The sequence below is a fragment of the Podarcis liolepis genome (assembly GCF_965112155.1).
Source record: "Podarcis liolepis genome assembly, chromosome: 2".
Lineage (NCBI taxonomy): Eukaryota > Metazoa > Chordata > Lepidosauria > Squamata > Lacertidae > Podarcis > Podarcis liolepis.
In genome coordinates, this window is record NC_139555.1 from 104988683 (window position 1) to 105013624 (window position 24942).

Genomic DNA, 24942 nt, shown 5'->3' on the forward strand with positions numbered 1-24942 from the left:
CGCAAGACGAACGCCTCGCAAGACGGAAAACCCGCTAGACGAAAGGGTTTTCCGTTTTGGAGGCGCTTCGCAAAACGAATTTCCCTATGGGCTTGCTTCGCAAGACGAAAGCCCATAGGGAAATCTCCGGGGACCTCTTTTAAATGCTAGCGGTGGGGAGCAAAGCCTTTCCCCCCCCCTCCGGCCTTCAGAAGAGGTCCAGGAAGGCTGGCGGGGGCCGAAAGGCTTTGCTCCCCAGCGCCAGCATTTTAAAAGCAGTCCGGGATAGCAGGGAAGCGCTTCCTGCTATCCCGGACGGCTTTTAAAGGCAGGAGAGTCTCCGCTAGCAGCGGCAGCGCTGCCGCTGCTGGCGGAGAGATCCGCGAAGCCTGGGCGCGCTGCGCGCAGGCTTCTGCATGCCGGCAAGTCTCCGCCAGCAGTGGCAGCGCTGCCGCTGCTGGGGGAGAGATCCGCAAAGCCTGGGCGCGCTGCGCGCAGGCTTCTGCATGCCGGCAAGTCTCCGCCAGCAGCGGCAACGCCGCCGCTGCTGGGGGAGAGATCCGCGAAGCCTGGGCGCGCTGCGCGCAGGCTTCTGCATGCCGGCAAGTCTCCGCCAGCAGCGGCAACGCTGCCGCTGCTGGGGGAGAGATCCGCGAAGCCTGGGCGCGCTGCGCGCAGGCTTCTGCATGCCGGCAAGTCTCCGCCAGCAGCGGCAACGCTGCCGCTGCTGGGGGAGAGATCCGCGAAGCCTGGGCGCGCTGCGCGCAGGCTTCTGCATGCCGGCAAGTCTCCGCCAGCAGCGGCAGCGCTGCCGCTGCTGGGGGAGAGATCCGCGAAGCCTGGGCGCGCTGCGCGCAGGCTTCGGCATGCCGGCAAGTCTCCGCCAGCAGCGGCAACGCTGCCGCTGCTGGGGGAGAGATCCGCGAAGCCTGGGCGCGCTGCGCGCAGGCTTCTGCATGCCGGCAAGTCTCCGCCAGCAGCGGCAGCGCTGCCGCTGCTGGGGGAGAGATCCGCGAAGCCTGGGCGCGCTGCGCGCAGGCTTCTGCATGCCGGCAAGTCTCCGCCAGCAGCGGCAACGCTGCCGCTGCTGGGGGAGAGATCCGCGAAGCATGCCGGCAAGTCTCCGCCAGCAGCGGCAGCGCTGCCGCTGCTGGCGGAAAGGTCCGGGAAGCCTGGGCCGGACAGCTTTTGAAGGCAGGCGGGGGGAGCAAAGACTTTCGCCCCCGCCAGCCTTCAGAAGAGGTCCAGGACCTCTTCTGAAGGCGGGCAGGGGGCAAAAGTCTTTGTCCCCCCCTGCCTGCCTTCCCAGGGGCTTTTAAATCGCCCCGGACAGCGGAGAAGTCCTCCGCTGTCCGGGGCGATTTTAAAATGCCGCCCGCCAGCATTTTAAGATCGCCCCGGACAGCGGAGAAGTCCTCCGCTGTCCCGGGGTTTTTTAAAATGCTGGGGGTGGGAAGAAAAGCCCTCCCCCCCCCAGCCTTCAGAAGAGGTCCGGGGACAGACTGTCCCCGGACCTGGTCTGAAGGCGGTTTCCCTAGGAACGCATTAATTGATTTTCAATGCATTCCTATGGGAAACCGTGCATCGCAAGACGAAAAAACCGCAAGACGAAGAGAATTGCGGAACGAATTAATTTCGTCTTGCGAGGCACCACTGTATCCGTGTCCTTGTGTGTGTTATTTCCCAACGAGGGGGTGTCTGCGGGGTCTTGACACGCAAACAGACAGTCACTCGTGCATCCCAAGGATCTCATGCTTCGTGGGGGATGGTGGCTAATGTTCAGGATGCCAACCCGTTACGACGGCTGCATTATTAGGGGCACTATTACGGTTGCTGAGGACCATGGGCAAGAGAGCGTTACTGCTCTCATGTCCCGCTAGCGGGCTTCTCATTGGCATCTCTGCGAGAACGCAATGCTGGACTTGACGGTCCTTTGGTCTGACCCAACAAGGTTCTTCTAATGTCTTTGAGGAAGCGTGGATCCCTCCACTGGAGAAGAAGCCCACCTGTTCCCAACTGGGATGTACCTTGAAAGTCATGATGAGGTGAGTGAAGTGGAATTCGGCCTCCAAGTCCAGGCGGATGCTCACCTGCTCCACACCTGGAGAGACAGACACAGACCCCTGTAAACAGCTGAGGACTTAAATGACACTTGTAATATAACAGAGATAGGGATGTGGGTGGCACTGTGGGTTAAACCACAGAGCCTAGGACTTGCCGATCAGAAGGTCGCGGTTTGAATCCCTGGGGTGAGCTCCCGTTGCTCGGTCTCTGCTCCTGCCAAACTAGCAGTTCGAAAGCACGTCAAAGTGCAAGTAGATAAATAGGTACCACTCCAGCGGAAAGGTAAACAGCATTTCCGTGCGCTGCTCTGGTTTGCCAGAAGTGGTTAGTCATGCTGGCCACATGACCCGGAAGTGTCCCTCAGCCAATAAAGCGAGATGAGCGCCGCAACCCCAGAGTCGTCCGCAACTGGACCTAAGGGTCAGGGGTCCCTTTACCTTTACCTTTTTAAGATAACAGAGACTTAGGATATGGATGTTAAGTGGAATGGAGGATATAAACTATGCAAAATAAAAAAAAATCCTTCCAGTAGCACCTTAGAGACCAACTAAGTTTGTTCTTGGTATGAGCTTTCGTGTGCATGCACACTTCTTCAGATACACTGGAACAGAAGTCACCAGACCCTAATATATAGTGAGAGGGTGGGGAGGGGTATTACTCAGAAGGGTGGTGGGAATGGGTGATTGGCTGATAGGTGTGGTAAACCTGTTGATGACTGCAATTGGTCTTACAGGGAAAAGCAAGGGGTGACATGGCTAAAAATAGCTTTATCATGTAAAATGAGATAAAATATGCAGCAAGAAATGTTAAATATGGAAACCATGGAAAAGTGGAGGGAGGTCTAAGGGTACAAGGGAATCTTGTATCTGTCTTTTTCCTCTTTTTTTTAGTTAATTACATGTGATATTGTTAAAAATAATTGGGAAAAATAATAAAAATTGTAAAAATAAAACAAAATGGAGAGACAGACACATAGGGAGAGGAGTCGGTGTTAGAGTCCTCAGCAAAACTCCATTCTGCAAGGAAGCAGTTTTCAAACCGTGCTCAGGAGTTTCTCAGAAGCTTCTCAGGGGCTTGTTTCTCAGCGGGAAGATCCGTTAACTCACCGCTGCTGATCTCGCTACGCAGAATATATTGGGTGCATTTCCAGGGAGCAAGCTTGGCTCATGTAGGAAAACGAGGGAAACCCAACAAGTCCAGCCAACACCCTGTTAGGCCTAGTGTTAAGTACAGTGGTACCTTGGGTTAAGTATTTAATTCGTTCCAGAGGTCCGTTCTTAACCTGAAACTGTTCTTAACCTGAAGCACCACTTTAGCTATGGGGCCTCCTACTGCCGCTGCCCCTCCGGAGCATGATTTCTGTTCTTATCCTGAAGCAAAGTTCTTCACCCGAGGTACTATTTCTGGGTTAGCGGAGTCTGTAAACTGAAGTGTATGTAACCCGAGGTACCACTGTATGTAGCAGCTTCAGGCCTCGCCAGTCCAATAGGACTCAGCTCTGGGAGCCTCTGTTTTAATTGCCCACAATGATACAGAGCAGGAGTCGGGAACCTCAGGCCCAGGGCCAAAATGTGGCCTTCCAGGCCTCTCCCCAGACCACACCCCCTCTCCCAGGCCCACTCTGCACCCTACTCAAGATTGATTGATTAATTCTTTTATTTGCAAATCTAACAAAGGGGGGAAATAGTTACGATACATAAAACAAAGAAAAAGTAATATATGAATATTACTGTTATTATTAATAATAACAGTACTACCATGAGCTCACACCAAGGGTGAAATTACCATCAATAGACCCATCTTTGCCGAAGAATTGATGCTTTTGAATTATGGTGCTGGAGGAGACTCTTGAGAGTCCCATGGACTGCAAGAAGATCAAACCTATCCATTCTGAAGGAAATCAGCCCTGAGTGCTCACTGGAAGGACAGATCCTGAAGCTGAGGCTCCAATACTTTGGCCACCTCATGAGAAGAGAAGACTCCCTGGAAAAGACCCTGATGTTGGGAAAGATGGAGGACACAAGGAGAAGGGGACGACAGAGGACGAGATGGTTGGAAGCTACCAACATGAGTTTGACCAAACTGTGGGAGGAAGTGGAAGACAGAAGTGCCTGGCGTGCTCTGGTCCATGGGGTCACGAAGAGTCGGACACGACTAAACGACTAAACAACAACAACAACAAAGCTAAACATAAACATTGACATATGCCCTCCAAATAGGTTTCCACAAGAAATTGATGTCTATGTAAAAGTGTGTTCAAATGTAACCAGGGCATTGAGGCCCTCAGACTGTCCCATAATAGATGGTGGTTATTTATCCTTCCAGGCACGAATGGGTTGCTCGCAAAGGGATCTCAAAATCCGCTTCTGTTGTCCTGCTGTGAATCCTTGTACTAACAGTGATACAGTTAATGCACTTTAAAATAATATTTCTGCAGCGTGAAGATTCACAGCAGATTTGCTTGCAAGCCCACTGCAAGCTCAGAGACTTACACTAAGAGATGTGTGGCTCACCCAAACCTCCATTCAGCCTGCCGATTTCCCCCTGGCGAAACCCACAGTTTAGCGCTGAATCGGGACAAACAGCAATCAGGTTTTTTTGTGGACTGCCATTTGTTCCGATTTAGCACTAAAGAGCGGTGGGGACAAAGGCAAATCTGCTTGGATTCATGCTTTCCAGACCTGGGGCAAGTGGAAGAGTGGATGAGTGCCTATATTTAATATCTGCAAATATCAAGGATTTTGCCAATGCAAAATATGGATGACAACTTCACGCCAAAAAGTATATATCGCTGGTTTGGGGCTGTTGGTGGTTGCAGTCGAAACAACGTCTGGAGAGCAGCAGGTTGCTGAAGACTGTTCTAGATTAATGCAAAAAATTCTTGTGCAGGTGGTACCGGATTTTAGGGAGGGGGTCCATAGCAGTGTAAGTGCCATGGTGATGACCCAGGATGGAAACGATCGGGCTGCTAGATAGAGCCAAGGCTCCCACAACTGGCAGCAGCACTGTGTTCCTGCAAGTAGCAGGCCCCTCCTCTGTTGTCTCCCGCCCCCGCCTGGCCCGGGTCCAGGAAAGAAGGGACTCTGTTGGGTATGATTCAGCATTTCCTCTGCGTAGGAGAGAAAGGAAAGGAACAGGGCTCTGGGGACACTCTCTCAGCCGTGCCATGTCCCAGACAAAGAGCACTCTCTGCAGGATCACGTAACCGGGGCACAGCGAGTTCACCCAGCTGTGAGGCGACAGGGCTTGTCACAGGGCAACACACAACCCCGAGAGCAGGAAAGGACACACATACACACACAAATGCACAAACCTCCCTCCAAAGAAGGATTGCCTGATGTAACGTGGTATTTAATGTCCCTGGCATGTACTATATAGGGTGGGGTGTGCAGACTTGATGAGAAACGGTGATAATAATAATAATAATAATAATAATAATAATAATAATAATTTATTATTTGTACCCCGCCCATCTGGCTGGGTTTCCCCAGCCACTCTGGGCGGCTTCCAACAAAGATTAAAGATACATTAAAATGTCACACATTCAAAACTTCCCTGAACAGGGCTGCCTTCAGATGTCTTCTAAATGTCAGGTGGTTGTTTATCTCTGGTGGGAGGGCGTTCCACAGGGCGGGCGCCACTACCAAGAAGGCCCTCTGCCTGCTTCCCTGTAGCTTTGCTTCTCGCAGTGAGGGAACCACCAGAAGGCCCTCGGGCAAATGTAGAAAGAGGAAGAGGAAACATCCTCACAGCCAAAACTGTGGACTTCTATTTCTAACATGGTGGAGTCCAGCGCGTGAAGCCAAGAATCAAATGTCTCATTTCCGAAAAATTGTGGGACTCAGAGGTGCCCTTCTTCCGACAGAGGAAGATGCTTTCTGGTGGAGGAAGAGAACCTTTGGACCCAAGCCCAAGTTTTTAGCCCTCGTGGCTCAAGTCGAAAAGGTTTTTAAAAGTAGCTGAAAGAACCTGCTATACAAGTAAGCAAAAAATATATACACGTATGCAAGTAAACACACGCTGCACAAACATTGAATCATGTGATGAAACCCCCGCTCCTTACCATTCTCCGACTGCCACCAGGCCTTCCTGCGGTTGAGAGCAAAGGCAGTGATCACGTTCTCAATGCGGTGGCTATTAGGATTGGACAAGGCCTGATAGGGCCGGCGTGAGTCGCACACGAAGCACTTTTTCTCGTCCTGCAAGAGAGACACCCATATGCTGAGCTACGCATGCGCCACATGAGCACACTCCTCAGGCGAAGGAGGGGTTTGGTACAGAAAACAGCATCCAAAGAAACTAAACTTTCATCTCTCTCTCTCCTTGAGCAAGGTTGCAAGGATAAACTGTGCGCATGTGTGAGCAGAGCTAGGTAAAATCGCAGAAGCTAGTGATACAGGGTGCCAATGACCTGTGTGTTTGTGTGCGCACGCAAACTTCCATAGAATCTAAGAGCAGGAAGGGACCGCCAAAGTCATCTAGTCCAACCACCAGATCTGCTGTTTTAGCATACCTGATTCAAGAGCCGTCTACACTCTGCTCAATAACCTCTTAAAGGAGAGTCCAGCAGTTCCCAAGTGAGTCTTGTTCCACTCTCAGACAGCTCACGCTATCAACAAGTTCTTCCTAATGTGCAGTTAAAACTCCCTTTATTGTCATTTAAGTCCATTGGGTCAGGCCCTGCCCTCTTTGTTATTTGTTTTTAGTTATTTATTTTACAATTCAGCCAGCTAGCCCTGGGGATTATCTAACTGATTTTTGAATTTTATTGTTATTCATGTTTTTATACTGTATATTATGCTGCTTTTATAATTAAGTGTTTTAAATTTGTTGTTAGCCTCCCTGAGCCTGGTTTTTGAACCAGGAAGGGCGGGGTATAAACAACAACAACAACAACAACAACAACAACAACAACAACACACCCAGGCTTTTCTGTGAGGAACTCAAGAGTGGCATGCATGTTTCTCCCTTATTCCTGCCTCCTGCAAGGAGTTAGGCTGAGAGAAGGTGTGGCCAGCCCAAGGTTGAATTGGGGTCTTCCTGTCTGCAGTTTTCCCAAGAGTAGCAAGAAGCAGACCTGGTCTGTGCTCCCTAACCATGCACACGAAATCTTATACCCAGAACAAACTTAGTTTGTCTCTAAGGTCCTACTGGGCAATTTTTTTTTAATTTTTTTTATTTCACCTGCCACTTCCAGGTGGAGCAGAGGATGCTGTCCTGTTGGCAGTGCTGAAGTAAGCATCAGTTGCCAGTTTGGTCGGTGCTCAGTTTTCTAGTGTTTGCTTTTCCCTTATCGAGTCTCTCAGGCTCAGAATAGAGGTCCTTTAAAGAAATAATTTGCCCACCGACCTTCGCTCGGCAACACTCACCTGCAAATGGCTGACAATGCAGTAGGGCTGGGGACGCCGCAGGCCGCAGGTGGAGGTGGCGAAGAGGCGGTCAGCCCGTCCTACCAGCAGATCTCCCGTGTTTGGGTAGCAGCTGCCTTGGGAACAGCCATGGGGGGGCTCTGGCTCCTGGCAGAGAGCTCCCCCCAGCACTGTGGAGACAGGGAAGGCAGAGAGAGGAGCAGAGAGTACACAACAAGGGACGCTGTGGCTGGGTCCATGAGGTTCAGCTCGTCTTACAGGTGACGGATGCAATTACAGTGGTACCTCGGGTTAAGTACTTAATTTGTTCCGGAGGTCTGTTCTTAACCTGAAACTATTCTTAACCTGAAGCACCACTTTAGCTAATGGGGCCTCCCGCTGCTGCCGCGCTGCTGGAGCACAATTTCTGTTCTCATCCTGAAGCAAAGTTCTTAACCTGAGGTACTATTTCTGGGTTAGCGGAGTCTGTAACCTGAAGCGCATGTAACCTGAAGCATATGTAACCCGAGGTACCATTGTATGCTTTTAAATGCTTAAATGTAATAGATATGAGGAGTTTTTGACTAATTCCAGACTGCCGCGGGGGGGGGGGGGATCCCAGTGCATACCGAAACTTTAAATAGGTAAAAGTACTCCAACATCCTAGTACAGTGGTACCTCAGGTTACAGACGCTTCAGGTTACAGACTCCGCTAACCCAGAAATAGTACCTCAGGTTAAGAACTTTGCTTCAGGATGAGAACAGAAATTGTGCTCCGGCGGCGTGGCGGCAGCGGGAGGTCCCATTAGCTAAAGTGGTACCTCAGGTTAAGAACGGTTTCAGGTTAAGAACGGACCTCCAGAATGAATTAAGTTCTTAACCCGAGGTACCACTGTACAACAAATCCACCCCTTTAACATAGCTGTCAACGTTTCCCATTTTTTAAGGGAAATTCCCTTATTCCGAATAGAATTCCTCACAAGAAAAGGGAAAAGTTGACAGCTATGCCCTTTAAAGAAATAAACAAACCTGACTTTTTGCGGTTTGGAAAGTGGAGAGGAGCTGTCTCAGAAAGTGTGGGGTGTCTAAAGGATTAACTGAAAGACATGCAAACAGTCCGTAAACCAGGGGTAGCCAACAGGGTGACATACAGGTGTTGTTAGACTACAACTCCCATGATCCCTGACCACTGATCATGATAGCTGGGGCTGATGGGAGTTGGAGTCCGGCAACATCTGCAGAGCACCACGTTGGCGACCTCTGGACGAATGTCCCTTGTGATATAACCACCTTGTAAACAAATCAAAATGAATGCTCAATAAAGGCCAGGCATAGTCCAACCATAGTGTAAAGTTTGCACAAGCAAATCTGGATGAATACTGAATTTTTAAAAGTTCTCTGGAAGAGTTCCTTCAGCTTGGCATGTAGAGGGATGGTACTTATGTATTAACTGGAGTTCAAGTGCAAATCAGACCCACTAGCTAGACTGCTGTCAGCGGTTGGGTGGCGGAAGATTTGGCATCCATAAAAAGGCAAGACAATGGAACTCCACAGTCCAGAGGATTATGATAGGACTTCCAAATATTAGAAAGATATAACTTCAGCATCTGAGGTCATAACAGAGAGAAAGATGGCGCCAATAAGGAGAGGACATGAAATGTAGATTATAGACAATCTCAGCTTTCGTCCATTTTAAAAACCAAGGTTTTAGCTATCATGAGGTACCTTGGAAAGCAAGCAGACAAATTGGAATCAAAAGGCACAGCCTACTCACTGGTGAGCACTTTAAAAGTCCCACTAATTTCAGGGAGAGAGATTTACAACCCAGTCTTATGCGGGTGGCGCTGTGGGTTAAACCACAGGTCGGCAGTTCAAATCCCCGCGACGGGGTGAGCTCCCGTTGCTCAGTCTCTGCTCCTGCCAACCTAGCAGTTCGAAAGCATGTCAAAGTGCAGGTACTGCTCCGACGGGAAGGTAAATGGCGTTTCCGTGTGCTGCTCTGGTTTGCCAGAAGCGGCTTAGTCATGCCGGCCACATGACCCGGAAGCTGTACGCTGGCTCCCTTGGCCAGTAAAGCGATATGAGCGTCGCATTCCCAGAGTTGGCCACGACTAGACCTAATGGTCAGGGGTCCCTTTACCTTATGCATATCTACTCAGAAATAAGCCCACAGCACCGCCACTTAAATCAGGAGCGCTCCCAAGAGCTTAATTTGGCTGGATAATGCCCAAATTTAATGAAACGATGTCATCAAGGCACTCTGATTAAGAACTGGATTTCCCCCCCACCCTCCAGATTCCTGAGGATACAGTTTATGCAAAACTATATCCGATTTACTCCACTTGAGGTGATTTTTTTGACAATAAAGGTTTTCCTGTTAAGAGCAGTTTATGGGTGTTCCCATTTGATCTGCTGCTTTGACCGCCTTATTTTCTTTTTCTTGACAATATAAAGGCAGTGATTGGCAAATACACCGAACTCTTGCGCATTCCAGGGCTCTCGCTCATTTCACTTGGCCTCCAGTCAAGCCCCTTCATGCACACCCCTTCACAGACACCGCCACTTACCCTACTGTCACTATTTACTTTTCCACCCCAAAACAAACCTTTACATTCAGAGAGGGGAAAGGGACAACTTGCACTCTTTAGCCTGAGGCAAAGCTCAAGCATTCGTTCAATTTTAACCAGCTCTGTTATACTGTTGCTTCTCAGCATCCTTTGTTTTGAACAGAGAATCTGGGTTTCTTTGGCACCAAAATATTATTTTTGTTCTTCGGTTTATGAGTCAACACAGCAAGGTTGCTTCCAGATGACCTGTTTACTGGGCAGTCGTCTTGATCTGTTTGCAGGGAGATTAGAAAGACACCAGCTACTTATTGAGCATTCATTCTGATTTGTTCATGGGGAGGTCAGACACTTCCCAATGCATCCCCCAGCCACTTTCCTGATCACAAAAAAATCTAAGCCTTTGGGGAAATTGGGTTTTTTTCACAAGAAGACCTCCCAGTCAAACATAATGGTGCAACCTGAAATTGCCGATGTGATTGAATTCCACCCGAAAACAGCAGCAGTCTGTAAGCATCCTGAATTACAGTGGTACCTTGGTTCTCAAACGCCTTGGTACTCAAACAACTAGATACCCAAACACTGCAAACCCGGAAGTAAGTGTTCCGGTTTGCGAACTTTTTTTGGAAGCTGAACGTGCTCCATTTTGAGTGCAATGCTTCTAATTTGAGTGCCACGCTTCCGTTTTGAGTGTTATGCTGAGGTCTGTCTGTTTTTGCTATTTATTTTGTGTTTTTTGTTTTTGCGGCTCTTTTTGTTTTGTTTTTGTGACTGTGTGGAACCCAGTTCAGCTACTGATGGATTGATTGTGTGACTGCAGTACATTGTTTATTGCTATCATTTTATGGATCAATGGTCTCGTTAGATAGTAAAATTCATGCTAAATTGCTGTTTTAGGGGTTGTTTTTAAAAGCCTGGAACAGATCAATCCATTTTGCATTACTTTCTATGGGAAAGCATGCCTTGGTTTTGGAATGCTTTGGTTTTGGAATGGACTTTCGGAACGGATTAAGTTTGAGAACCAAGGTACCACTGTATAGCGGCTTTTTTTGCATTGCTGCCCCTCTTGATGTGAAAATCATATAAGCATACCAGTACAGTGGTACCTCGGGTTAAGTACTTAATTCGTTCCGGAGGTCCATACTTAACCTGAAACTGTTCTTAACCTGAGGTACCACTTTAGCTAATGGGGCCTCCTGCTGCCGCCGCGCTGCTGGAGCACAATTTCTGTTCTCATCCTGAAGCAAAGTTCTTAACCTGGAGCACTATTTCTGGGTTAGTGGAGTCTGTAACCTGAAGCATATGTAACCTGAAGCATATGTAACCCGAGGTACCACTGTACCTCTTTATTTTGCCTAGTGGGGCAAACGGGCGCTACCAACTCCCATTATTCCAATGGAAGCCACCCAGTCCAGATGGCTACTATTAAATCTTTTGAAAGCTATTCCTATTTGCAGTGCTCTCGTGTCACACTTAGGGCTCATCCACACTTAACATTTGCTCCATGCTCTCTAGGCACAGGTCTGGGATTTCTACGTCTGCGTCTGAGCACAGTTTTGTTTTTTTGTCCTGGCACTTTCACCAGGAAAATCCACATTTTACTGTTGAATCGGAGCAAATGGCAATATCGGCAGAAAACCAAGTTGCTGTTTGCTCCGATACAGCAAGTAAAATGCAGGCTTTCTCAGGGCAAAAATCAGAAACTCCTCAAACACAGACCTGGAAAGCCTAGAAAACCTGGCAGCAATGGAAGTGTGGCCGAGCCCTTTGTTTAGCCCTGAATAAAAGGATAGGTGGATATCTATGGCATTTGGGAGACAGACGAATGCCAGTTCTTCAGAGTTACCAAAGTGCTTTTAATCATACGAGGGGAGGGGAAGGTCAGTGTGATTCAACCCTCCAGGGACTGTGCTAGAAGTACCACTTCTGTCGAGATAATTGGTGATGCTGCAGATATGCGGACCAAATCACTGCACTGGATGGCAAACCACTCGAGCCCCACAGAAAACATTCATAGGAAGGGGGAGAATAAATGAAACAAAATGGTAATTGTTATGTACTAAGCTTGGATCCTAGAACAATAGGCAGGTAGGATCCTAGAATGCAACAACTGATTGGCCTATAGGAGCAGCCCAATCAGGCCCCAGGAGGAAGTTAATCGGCCTATCAGGCCGGTAGAATCCTAGAATGCAACAAGTGATTGGCCTGCAGTAGCAGCCCAATCAGGCTCCAGGAGGGAAGCAGAACCAGCCAATCAGACAGGACCCATTGTGTAAATAATGTATATAAAGCCTGAGGTTTTTTGGGGGGGGGAATTCAACTTCTGTTCTACGAGCTGCAATAAAGAGCATGAAATCACTACACGACTCCGAGTATATTTCAGTAATCAACCAGAGTTGTTAAAGTCTGGGTTCGGATCCTACTCTCTCTATTGCTCCATTCCTCCTTGAGAAAGCAGGGATAGCAGCAACCTATCTAGCCAGTTCACCATAAATAATAATTAATAATAATTTATTATTTATTATTTATACCTCACCCATCCGGCTGGGTTTCCCCAGCCACTCTGGGCGCCTTCCATCAATACAAAACAATACAGCATCAGATATTAAAAACTTCCCTAAACAGTTGTCTTTTAAAAGTAAAATAGTTGTTTATTGCCTTGACATCTGGTGGGAGGGCGTTCCACAGGGCAGGCGCCACTACCGAGAAGGCCCTCCGCCTGGTTCCCTGTAACCTCATATCTCGCAGCGAGGGAACTGCCAGAAGGCCCTTGGTGCTGGACCTCAGTATCCTGGCTGGATGATGGGGATGGAGACGCTCCTTCAGGTATACAGGACCATTTAGGGCTTTAAAGGTCAGCACCAACACTTTGAATTGTGCTTGGAAACGTACTGGGAGCCAATGAAGGTTGCCTAAGCCTATTCAGATTAAAGGGGCACCCCCATTACGATGGGTCTTTTTGCCATTTTGATCTGGCCACACACCCAGGACTTGGCAGTGCAACAATCCCAGCCAAGTGCAGATAGATAACTGCAGCTAGAGATGGAGGTTCCTAGGCATCTCCTTTCACATGCAGCTAGGCATCCGCCGCCAGACGCTTCCACCTGTTTCTGCTGCTCACCCTGTAAGGGTGGGGCTGGGGGGGGCACGTGAAATGCCTCTGCTCGCCTCCTCTGCCCTCAGCAACTACATGGGGCCTGGGAGCGGAAGCCGCAGCCCTGCCAGAAATAACCGTGGCAGGGATTGGCTCTGTTGTCCGGCCAGCTTGGCCCCGTGCCAAGGAACGTGGGGGCTGGGGGCCGAAAGCCGTGAAACGATGGCTTTATAAGAGCCCACGTCCATCGGAGAGCCTGCTAAAAAGAGGGAGGCGGTGGCACAGCACCAAGCGGAGATCACAGCTCGGATAAGTTTGGGTCCCGCTGGAAGCCAAGCGGTCTTTGTACACAAACCTTGCCCCTCCACTTCACTGCAAACTGGCAAGGGGAAACATGGGATGGGGGGAGATGAAGAAAACTTCAAGGACCATTCCTTCCTTTGCCAGCACATTCCCAACACTGCGGCACTCGTACTCGTTCTACAGCTGCTGAGGTGGGGCAAGTGTGGGTCCTTCCTGTTAGCGCCCCCCCCAACCTTCTCACATTGCAAGGCTGCTCCCAGGCTCCATGCCAGCTCTCTGAGCCTCAAATCCCCTGGAGCCAGAGCTTCAAAGGGAGCCAGGGACAAAGACTTCAGCTGGTGGGGCTGGGTGTGCAGCTCCCCCCAACCCAAGGTTGGGTGGGAATGGAGGGTGGGAGTATGCAGACCAGGCACCCACCCTACTCTGGAGGCAGGGAAGGGGCACGGAGAGACAAAACGAAGCAGGTGGGGTGGTTGCAAAGCTGCCACCGAAGATGCATGTTTAAAATTCCTTACCCCACATATACACTGTCTATCGCACTGTTTTAAGTTGAACAAACTGGAATAGCAGGACGATTCGTGTTTGCAATCACGGTTTAGGATGCCAACCCAACTCATTACGCACACCCTGAAAGGGCAGGAAGAGCCACCGCTTATATATAGTCTTTAGCCATCCTAGTTGCTAAAATGGTGAGGCGACGGCAGTGTGCCAAGCATCAAAGTAGCCCTGAGAATGAACACCTACAGCTGCCCCTTAACATCTCGGAGCCAATGGTGGGTTTCCCTCCCTGCTATTCTTTCAATACACGGCTACTCCCAAGTGAAATGGGAGTTAGTGATGGTAAGAATGAATCGAGGGCAGCTTTCGCCAACCCGGTGCCCTCCAGATGTTTTTGACAATGTCCCTATGACCCCCTCCCCAGCCAGCACTGTCACCCAAAACATCCAGGGGGCACCAGGCTGGTGAAAACTGACCTGGGGGGCAATAATAATTATCCCAAACCACTTAACCCAGAATTAAATTATCAGCCTACTGCTGATAAGCCCCAGTTCAAGAACCAAGGCGAAGGGAGACAAAGTGACTTCTCAGAGGCTTAAACATTTCACCAAAGCCAAATATAGAGGCATCTCTCTTCCATGCATACACACAGACATTATTCACTTACACACACACACACACACACACACACACACACACACACACATTTTTACTCTCCTTCTAATTTTGTCTTTGCTTATTGCCACGACCCCATATGGTTGGTTTCAGCCAAAGGCTAGGCTCCTTGCTCTACAAATGTTTAACCTGTTACATCAGCTCTCAGGGTACGCACTCAAGAACACTTGACGCAGATTAGCGACTCCTTGGTGTCGTTCAAATAAATGCTTGTGGTTGCACACCCAGAACCGGGATGGGTTCTTTCCCATTTTACATATCTGTCGGCAAAGTGGAGGTTTCAACCTGCGTAAGCAATTGTCGAGTGTGCAAATGGAAGGCACTGACTTCCGATTACTTAACACAAGAGTATGTTGGTGTGATCTTGTGAAGGAGGCAAAAACAGGCGTCCGCTGGCAGCAGACGGACCATCCAGGCATCACCCACATCCTTAGCCTCCATATGAGACACAAGTAAGGTGCAATCCTATGCAGCTGCCGCTCACAGGGGGTTCCTCCGCAACCTCTGAAAGTTTATTCCGTGCAGACGTGCATAGGATTGGGCCGCTTGTCTGAGAGAAGCGGAGGCAGGGCAGGTAAATGGCAAATCAACAGGTGCAGCTTTCTCCACCATAGCATCTTGTTGTTGGGGGAACGCGGCAGTTGCTGGCAACCCTCAAGTAGTGAGGCATTCCAGAATGGGGCAGATAGGACCCCAATATCAACACCCACCCATCCACACCCACTTCAGCCAATATAATCTAGACCACCGTATGCCCCAGCTAGAAAGTAGGAGTTAAGAATATACGCCCTGCGAAGAAGACCACCAGACGCTATTTATACCATCTTGAAGCCTGTCCTTTGGGGAATCTCAGAGAGGTGCCCCCAACCCTCAAACAGGGCACATCGGGCCAAGCAGAAGCCTGGCAGTGCCCCACCAGGATGAGCGGCCACACTGAGGACAACCATCAGGATGTTTGTGTGAGAAGAAAAGGAGATTTCTCTGGTTTGGACTGTTAAGAAGGCACCCCCCCGCCGCCGTCCTGAGGCAAGGGCAAGGGTGGCATGGAGGCAGTGGTCTTGAGATGCAGTCCCTAGAAAAGATTTAAGAAGCCCTCAAGCCCTCGTTGATTAAAAAATAGTTTTAAAAGTCGCTATCCTAGTAGACACACACACACACAATTCCAAAAGTGAAGTTCTCCCTCCTTTCAGCATGAGGCTCCCTATTCTCTGCCTCGCTCCTTCCTGGCCATCCTGCCAGGACTTTGACAGGCAGGTGCCGCGACCCCGATCCTTGGCGGAGACTTACCTGCGAGCAGCAAACCCCACAGCCTCATGGCAGCTCCGTGGATGCCGCGCACCGGGCGGCTCTTCTTCTGCTGAATTGGGGGCAAAGCCAAAGGGATGGCGAAGAGGACCCCGGCGGCGTGGGCGGCCTGTGGGTCGCTCCGGATGGGGAGGACCCCTTTTCCAATGCAGGCCGTTCCCGCCTCCGCCTCCTCCCCGCTGGATGCCTCTGCGCCTTTCCTAACCCGAGCCCCGGCGCCTCCGTCCCGAGAAAACCCTCCTCGCCCCCGTCCTCCCCTTAGGGGGGAAAAAAGAAAAGAAAGAAGAAGTCGCCTCGCGCCGCTCCTCGGCTTGATCCAAAAGCTAAACTTAGTTGGAAAAAGTTAGCAGCGAAAAGGCCAGAGGGAAAGCGCGGGGCGGATTCCGCCGGGATCTGGTGCTGCTGCTGCGTAAAGCCAGCAGCCAGACACATACGCACGTCCAGACGGGGTGGACTTTTCTCTCTTTTAAAAATAAAAATAAATGAAGTGACCGATGTTTATTTAGGAGGTGAGGGGTGGTTGGTTCATTTTTAGCTGAGGTTCAGTGCCAGGTCTTGCAGCAAATTGAACAAAATTAAAGCCTTAACACGCATGGATTTATGTGTTTACAATCCTGTTCTCTCTCTTTAGCAAACCTCACTTTGCTTGGAAAACGCTCTCAAATGTGGCAAATCTTACGGCTATTTGGCTTTATCTTTATATTGCACAACATAATTATATACGTATGTATTATAAAGCCAAATATCCGTAGATTAGTCCCATTTCAGTTTATTTTTCAGTTGGCAGTTTTTGGTGTATTTCAGTAGATCTGCTGAGCTTTGAGAAGGGATCGGCAAAACTGTTTTATTACCCGCATAACAACAGTCTTTGCTGAGAGGCAGACGGCATACCATACATCTAAAGCACGTCCCCGCATGGAATCCTGGGAACTGTAGTTTGTTAAGGGCGCTGGGAATTGTAGCTCTGTGTGGGGTGAACTATTAGGATTTATGGATGTGTGCTTTCAGTGTATGGTGTATACACAGTCATGGTGGCATTTCTCATTTACATAACTGTTTATACAATTGTTGCCTTAGCCCAGATAGCCAGGATGGGCTATTCCATAGCCTTATTTTATTCACACAAAACTGCCTATTATGAACCTTTTAAAAAGTGACACACAAAAATAGCCTGTCTTCTTTAAGTCTACGCACATGGCACAGAGTTGGGCTATTTGTAGCTGAATCCTAAAGTCTCCGCTATGTCACATTGATCCTTTTGGTTTTTCTTTTTGAAGGTTTATACTCCACCTTCCAATCAAAATATTCTGAAGGCAGCTTCAGTTGTCACTGTCCAGCCCCAGGCAGCTCCTGCCTGAGGCATCTGATTCACTTTTTCTAATGTTAGGGCCCATTAATGGAGTGGGGAGATATTTGGCCCGGGTCTCAAGCCCAAAAGGGACCTCAAATTTAGACACTGGTTAATTTTTTTGGAATTTGGTAAGTTTCACAGCATGCTTTTATGCACATCGGATCAGAATGTGACGCAAACCCTTGGCTCGGAGCTGCAAATTTAAGCAAATAAGAGACATGAGTTATTGAAATGCTTTTTTAAAAAAGACAGCTACAGCTTTTTTCATATTAAAAAGTTACAATTTCCATAAAGCAGGTAACGGATGATCACCGTTCAGCTATGAGACAAGAGTGCCACACTTAAGGTCAAATGTGACATTGCCTGAAAGCTAGATTCGCCCACAATAATTAGTACATTTCCACAGGAAAAGACTAGGAAAGCATTTGTAAAATAAAAAAATAGTAAAATTATGTCCACTCTTTTTGATGTTTTTCTTTCTTTTTTTGCCATCACCACCACCATCGTATTATTACTAGCCTGATATCTTTTTAATCTCTGAGGAAACCTGCTCACACAAACATGTACAACAGAGCAGGCCTTGGTTCTTCTGTGACTGACGGATGGAGTTTGGCTCTTTTTTGGTTCTGTAGTCTCAGGCCATCTAGTCTTCGGAACAGAGTGTTATTTTCTTGCAGGGAGGGAGAAGTAATTGCAATGACAGTGGGAGTCATTTCTTAAAACAGTCATGAGGAAAAAATTTGCCTGCTCTCAGGAGATAGTCAGCAAGAGACATGATGATAGCCTCAACATCAGGCTACAAGCATCATCTGGCTTTCAAGAGCTGGAAAATATGGCATTCCTGTTTGTTTTGAGATGTTGGTCTTTGTGTGAGTCTAACTTGCCATTGTTTTGAGACTTAACGTAAAAGTGAGGCTATCTTTAGGAACGATCACTAGAAAGTGATAGTGCAGCTGCACTGAGATTTGTTCTTGTGAAATATTTCCACTGTAAACAATATGGTTTGTGTGTGAGTGCATGTTTGTGTGTACACATATTAATAACAACGTTCATGGAGGAATTAAATAGACTTTCACCTGTGGAGGTATTTTCAAATAGGAATAGATTATATCACTTTGCCACGATGACATACAGAAATTAATCAGGTGCAGCTTTCCACAGCATAAAGATACAGTGAATAGAAAGCTTTACTTGTTGACTTTCTGTCTATCACATGGCTGTTAAGCACATAGGAAGCCTAACCTCAAATAAGTAAGTCAGTCCCACCAAACTGCTTCTTAGGATGGGATTTTTACAATCAGGTTAGGCCTAATTTCAGAATTACCTAAATCTGCCTTTCAATTTAAAATCAGGACCCCTAATTTGAATAGCTGTGTGTATTTATTTCATTGCTCTGCCTTTTTTTCAAGGAGGGTATGTCTGGAATTCTACATGTGTTGTCAATCACAGGGCACACCATTTGAACACATCAGAGAACGTAGGTAATCCATCCAAAATTGTATGTTTCCTGTTTAGGAAAGTCTGGGATAAATGCTTGGAAAGGGGCAGATTCAAGGGTAACCATTTAATGAAGGTGGTGTACAGTGGTTAGACTCACAGCATCACAATAAAACAGTAACATCAAACAGCAAATACAGGAAAAACATTATCAACCTGTCAGGCAAAAAGTCTGCAGGAATAATAAAAAAGGGAGGTTTCATTAAACGGGGGGGGGGGGCAGGAAACCAGAGCTTCATAAGGTAAGGGGCGGTGGCATTGTAAGCCAAGCCTTCCTTTGCTGTCCATAGCCTAAGGCAGGCTTCCAAACTGGTAGCAGATGGAGGACAGGTGAGAGAAAGAATTCACTGCAGTAAGATGTGGCGTTGGCCTCTGGCTTGGAACGTTTGTATAGGAAGGCATACAAACAGATGTTGGAAGTGCCAAACTGAGAATGCCTCTCTGAGGCATATGGTGTGGGCTTGTCCAGTGAGACATTCCTTTTGGCCTGAAGCCGACACATCAATTTCACAGTGGCGAAGTCCTTGATATTTGGAGATGTTTATGTGCTTTTAGACTATATTCCTGCAGTAAGGAGATGAAAGGATGGACAACACAAGTGGATTTTGCAAGCTCTTACAGTGGCTAAGATACTTAAAATTGTACTATGAGGCAGCAGCTTTTTGCTGGCTGAAAGAATGGATGCTCCTCGAGAACACAGACATTTTGGACCTGGAAGGTTTTAACAATGCTTTCGGTTGGCATGCATACCTATGGTATGACAAAGTCAATAGTGCCTTTAAAAATCACATTGTTAGAAAAGCACTGTTTAATGTTTGGATAAGATATAAAGATCTGTTGGAAAACAAAACCCCTAGATGGGTGTCACCAGTGGAGGCTAAAGCAGTGAAGAAACTCAATATGGAGGTCGGATGGCCGAAGTATTGGGAAATTTTGGAACAGGATGGAGATAAGTTGAAATTACAAAGTTATGAGAAATTGAAATATAAAGTACAAAATTGGTTTCAGTATCATCAAATAATGGAATTTTTCAAACAGGACAGGAAAATTGGTTTCCAGGTGGAAAAATCAAAACTAGAGACTGAATTGCTAGAACCCAATACTAAGAATTTATCAAGAATGTATAATTTGTTGCTGAAATGGAATACACAGGACGAAACAGTCAAATCGGCTATGATCAAATGGGCACAGGATGTGGGTCATAACATTATGTCAGCTGACTGGGAATGGTTATGGAACACCGGTATTAAATTTACGGCATGTAATGCCTTAAAGGAAAACATTATGAAAATGGTTTATAGGTGGTACATGACCCCAGTCAAGCTGGCAAAAATTTATCACTTGCCCAATAACAAATGTTGGAAATGTAAGGAGACTGAAGGTACCTTCTATCACCTTTGGTGGACATGCCCAAAGATTAAAGCTTTCTGGGAAATGATCTATAATGAAATGAAAAAGGTACTTAAAAGTACTTTCCTCAAAAAACCAGAGGCCTTTCTCTTGGGCATTGTCGGCCAATTGGTGTCAAAGAAGGATAGAACTTTCTTTATGTATGCTACAACAGCAGCAAGAATACTCATCACAAAGTATTGGAAGACACAAGATCTACCCACCCTGGAAGAATGGCAGATGAAAGTGATGGACTATATGACACTGGCCGAGATGACAGGCAGAATCCGTGACCAAGGAAAAGAGACGGTGGAAGAAGAATGGAGAAAATTCAAGAGTTATCTTAAGGACTATTATAAACTTAATGAATGTTAGAGTGTTGTGGTTTTTAGGAACAAAAGGATACAGTGATATAAGGTCAGATTATAGAGATAACTAAGATGACAGAGGCTGGAAAGGTATATTTAGAAGTTGCTAAAAAATACTTTGGACATTGGGATGCAGAAAGGGGGGGTATGGGGGAGTCCCGGAAAAGAAGTTTATGAAAAAATGTTATGAAATTATACGTGTTTGTTTGTTTTTTATGTGTTTGTTTATGTTTAAAAAATATGTAAAACCAATAAAAATTTTATAAAAAAAAAAAAGATACTTTGATCTTGGGAGGGCAAATACATATTGTATATTGCACAAAGGCACTACTCTGGCTACATTCAAACGTATTTTACATGGGCATCAATTTGAACATCTGGAGAGCTTATATTAATTTATATGCTTAATTTCAGATTCACATAGTGATGTGATCTGTTGGTTATCTATCGTTATTTGTATTTTAGTATTTATCATTATTATTGGGGTTTTTTTTCCTTTTCTCTCTTTTTGTTTTTTAACAGGATGAATCTGCAGAAAAAGTGCAATATTCCCAGCAGAGTAGAAAGCCAACTGCAATTGTGCTTGAACCTTACAGCAGAAGGGCGGTGATTTCTTATTAGCATGAGCCACCCATCTGGAAACAGCTCTGATCTGCTTCGATCTGCTAATGTTCGGGTGCTACTGCAAAAGATCTACTGCCACACTAAGGATGCTCAGAATCATATAGGAATAGCATGGCTGGATAATTTGGACATCTTCCAATCCAGGCTAGCAAGAGGCAATATCTCCCTTAAACAACAGGCAAAACCACTCCAGGAGAACATGGAGCAGGGACAGGGAGAGGGGTCATGGTCCTGAGGGCCAGATAAAAAGGTCAGGAGGGCCACATTAGGCCCCTTGGCCTGAGGTTCCCCCACCACTGATGTAACTCAATGTTGTCCATAGTGATTGGCAGTGGTTCTCCAGGGTTCCCACGCTACCTTGATATGCAAATGACCCAAACAGAGGTCATTAGCATGCAAAGCATGTGTGCTGTCATCACTGAGTTCTCCATCCCCTTCTGACCTCCATGGCTATTTCTCTTTCCTTTAATAGGAGCTTCTCCTCCTCCTCCTATAAATGTAGAGTTGTACGTTGTCTCTTTAAAACTCAGGAGTCGTCTTCAGGTCAGGAGCTGACAACCATATATATCTCCTCCAAAATTCTGGACATATTCACGATCACTTACCAACTGAGAATCAAAGGTGATTAAAAAGGGTGGATTCCCTTCACCTCTTTTCTGACGCTGTAAAAGGTAAAGGTAAAGGACCCCTGGACGGTTAAGTCCAGTGAAAGGCAACTATGCGGTTGTGGCGCTCATCTTGCTTTCAGGCCGAGGGAGCCGGTGTTTGTCCACAGACAGGTTTCCAGAGCATGTGTCCAGCATGACTAAACCGCTTCTGGCGCATGGAAACGCCATTTACTTTCCCACCACAGTGGTACCTATTTATCTATTTGCATCGCTGTGCTTTCGAACTGCTAGGTTGGCCGTCGCATGGATTCGAACCACCGACCTTCCGATTGGCAAGCCCAAGAGGTTCAGTGGCTTAGACCACAGCGCCACCTGCTCCCTCTCTTTTCTGATGCATGCTTACAGGAATAGGGTTTCGCAAAAAACAACAACCCAACCCTGCCTGCATTACCTGTACAAAAAGAGTATGCTGTTTATTTATTTGAAATATTTTATATATTCAAATAGTTTTTAGAACACTTTTAAAGCTGGGTGAATCAATATGCCTAGAATGTGGCAATCCGCTTCTGGGTTCCACTTTCAGAAGACTGAAAGCTTGGGGCAGGGAAGAAGTCTGTTCCGGTGGCTGTGGACTCTATAGGAACTGGAGCAAACCTCTCTCCTACCCCCAGCATTTAGGGTTCTGAAACCCAGAAGTGAACTGCCACATTAGGGCATTTCATTTTAGGAGGGTGAAACTTAAATTTTTGCAAATTTCTTCAGTGAGGGGGATCTTAAAAATATGTTTTTGAGTGTGAGGAAATCTGCTATTATTGCTGTGATCGGACAACATTTAGCTTGGTAAGTCTACGTTTGATGAAGAAGCATATGAACTGTTTCGGAAAACCAAGTAAGTTTTTAATTTTACCTTCTGATAAAGTCCAGTAATGCTTAATAATAATAATAATAATAATAATAATAAACTGCTTGTACTTGGCAATCATTGGTCATTTCCATGTAATTTTACACACATTTTACTTACCAAAACTAGATCATATCAATTTAACCAAAATATCTTCTGAATTCCCAGGTTATGTTACAACATTTTGGCACCCCTCATTTTGGGAATTTGAAAGTTGAAAATTCAACATGCTCTTCTGCCACATTATGTCTCTCTTGAGAGAGAGCCCTGCAGTTCCTTCGAAGCTGTGTGGATATTTCTTGATCATTCTAAATGGGCAGTGTTTTTGCATTCAATGTTTTATCTCCGACATTTGCCAAGACTCGGGGATCGCCAGGCACAACATTAAGTCATTGCTGCTGCATGGCACACTACCGCTTTCAAAGTTATTGGAAGAGGAGTAAAATCAGAGAGAGAGAGAGAGAGAGAGAGAGAGAGAGAGAGAGATGTGCAGCATCTTGTTTTTGATGTTTGGATTTGCCAGCGTCACATCAGTGCCTCTCTCTCACTGTGGTGGGTGGATGAAGGCTCCCATTCCTGAGGACTGAGCATGCTCCAGCTTTTCTCCTGTGCAGAGTGGGCTGGTCTTGTAGCTGGGCTGGAATGTGCCTTTCCTGGCTTGCTCTCTCTTCCATGCAGAGAGAGCCCAACGCACAGCACACTGACCTGAATTATCCCACACTGACCTGAATTATCCCGTGCTGCTACCCCACTCACCACGAGAACTTCCTTTATTCACGGCTCCTTGCAAGAGATCCCATCAAACCATCTGCAGGGGGGGGGGGGAGGAAGTTCAGAGGAAAACCCTTCTCAGTTGCAGGACAGAGAGACAGGATCAAGCAGCTCAGATGCCAATTGCACTGATGCTACAGGAAGCCACAGATCCCCACCCAGTTCAAAAGGCTGCCCTCACAGAACGCGCACTGTGGCGGATCAAATGTCCAAGCAGTCCAGGGTGGCCAAAAATGCTCCTGTTTTTAAGTGCTGACTCACATTTTAAACATTTCCAGATGGGTAGGATGGGCAAAAACAACGAGTTGTCATAGCAAAAAACGACGAGGAGTATTGCGGCACCTTACGGTTTATTATGGCATAAGCTTTCATGGGGCCACAGCCATCAGATGCACAAAGTGAATCTTAAATTGCCAAACGTATATTCACTACTGTATGTCCCCGTTCTGCATCCCATGGGATTACAGGCGATGCATCAACCTGAAGTGTGGACTGTGGCTTAGGAAAGTTTTTGCCACAATAAATGTGCTAGTCTTTAAAGTGTCACAAGATGCCTTGCCATTTTAAGAGGTCGATTCCCAGGCATCACAGAGCCATAGGACATGATAAATTCATTTGTGTGTGTGTTCCTGGGTGCAAATCCCACATTTGCCAACGAGCCAACGTGTGATGTTGGACGAGTCAGTCCCAGCCAGGGTAACTCTGCATATGCCTTGCTGGCCTTTATGCAAGGGGAAAGATGTTAAAGCATGTTGGCAAACTGCTTCTCCCATTGGGTGTAATTACCGTATTTTTTGCTCTATAAGACTCCTAAAAAGTAAGGAGAAATGTGTGTGCGTCTTATGGAGAGAATGCAGGCTGCACAGCTATCCCAGAAGCCAGAACAGTAAGAGGGATCGCTGTGCAGCGATCCCTCTTGCTGTTCTGGCTTCTGAGATTCAGAATATTTTTTTTTTCTTGTTTTCCTTCTCCAAAAACTAGGTGCGTCTTATGGTCTGGTGCGTCTTATAGAGCAGAAATACGGTATATGTGGAAGATAGCTGGTTATCATCTGAAAAAACAGGAATTCAGGTTTTTTTGCTATCTTATCAAATTGCATATTATTGAAAGTAATAGTGTTGAGGAGAAGTTGATAAAAGCAGTGTTTTCCCAGTGTCCTTACAGTATATAGAGCATCTCTGGATGTTTGCCCGGTTCACGCAGCAGTGCTTTGACAAAAAACAGCGTGTTCCTAATAAAATTTAGGAAGCTGTGCACAGATGGGCGCCTGAGTGTGTCATTACCCATCATGGCCTTGCCAACAGTTGACAACTCAGCTGTGTCAATGACAAAGGAATGTGGAGGTTGTCATGCCCATTTCTTCTTAACTTCCTAGCTCTAGTGCCTGGAAGGAACTGTCAGAAGAGAACATACTGTATGTGACACATTGTTTTCCTCTTTCTGCTAGCAGCTAGGCACAAGGAAATACCGTATTTTTTGCACCATAACACTCACTTTTTTCCTCCTAGAAAGTAAGGGGAAATGTCTGTACGTGTTATGGAGGAAATGCCTACGGGTGGCATGCCTACGGATTTTCCTCCTCTAAAAACTATGTGCGTGTTAT

The 24942-nt window shown here is 46.9% G+C and overlaps 1 protein-coding gene across 1 annotated transcript in view; it reads right to left on the reverse strand.

The window, feature by feature from the left end:
• Nucleotides 1–16234, reverse strand: part of LAMB2 (laminin subunit beta 2) — a 61689-nt gene extending 45455 nt beyond the window's left edge. Inside the window, exons 1-4 of the mRNA XM_083491038.1 lie at nt 15813–16234; nt 7413–7582; nt 6107–6242; nt 2007–2080 (exon numbers count right to left, since the gene is read on the reverse strand). Coding sequence (XP_083347164.1) covers nt 2007–2080; nt 6107–6242; nt 7413–7582; nt 15813–15840 — 408 coding nt within the window. The 5' untranslated portion in view covers nt 15841–16234. The remainder of the gene's footprint in view (nt 1–2006; nt 2081–6106; nt 6243–7412; nt 7583–15812) is intronic.
• Between the last annotated feature and the right edge of the window lie 8708 nt (nt 16235–24942).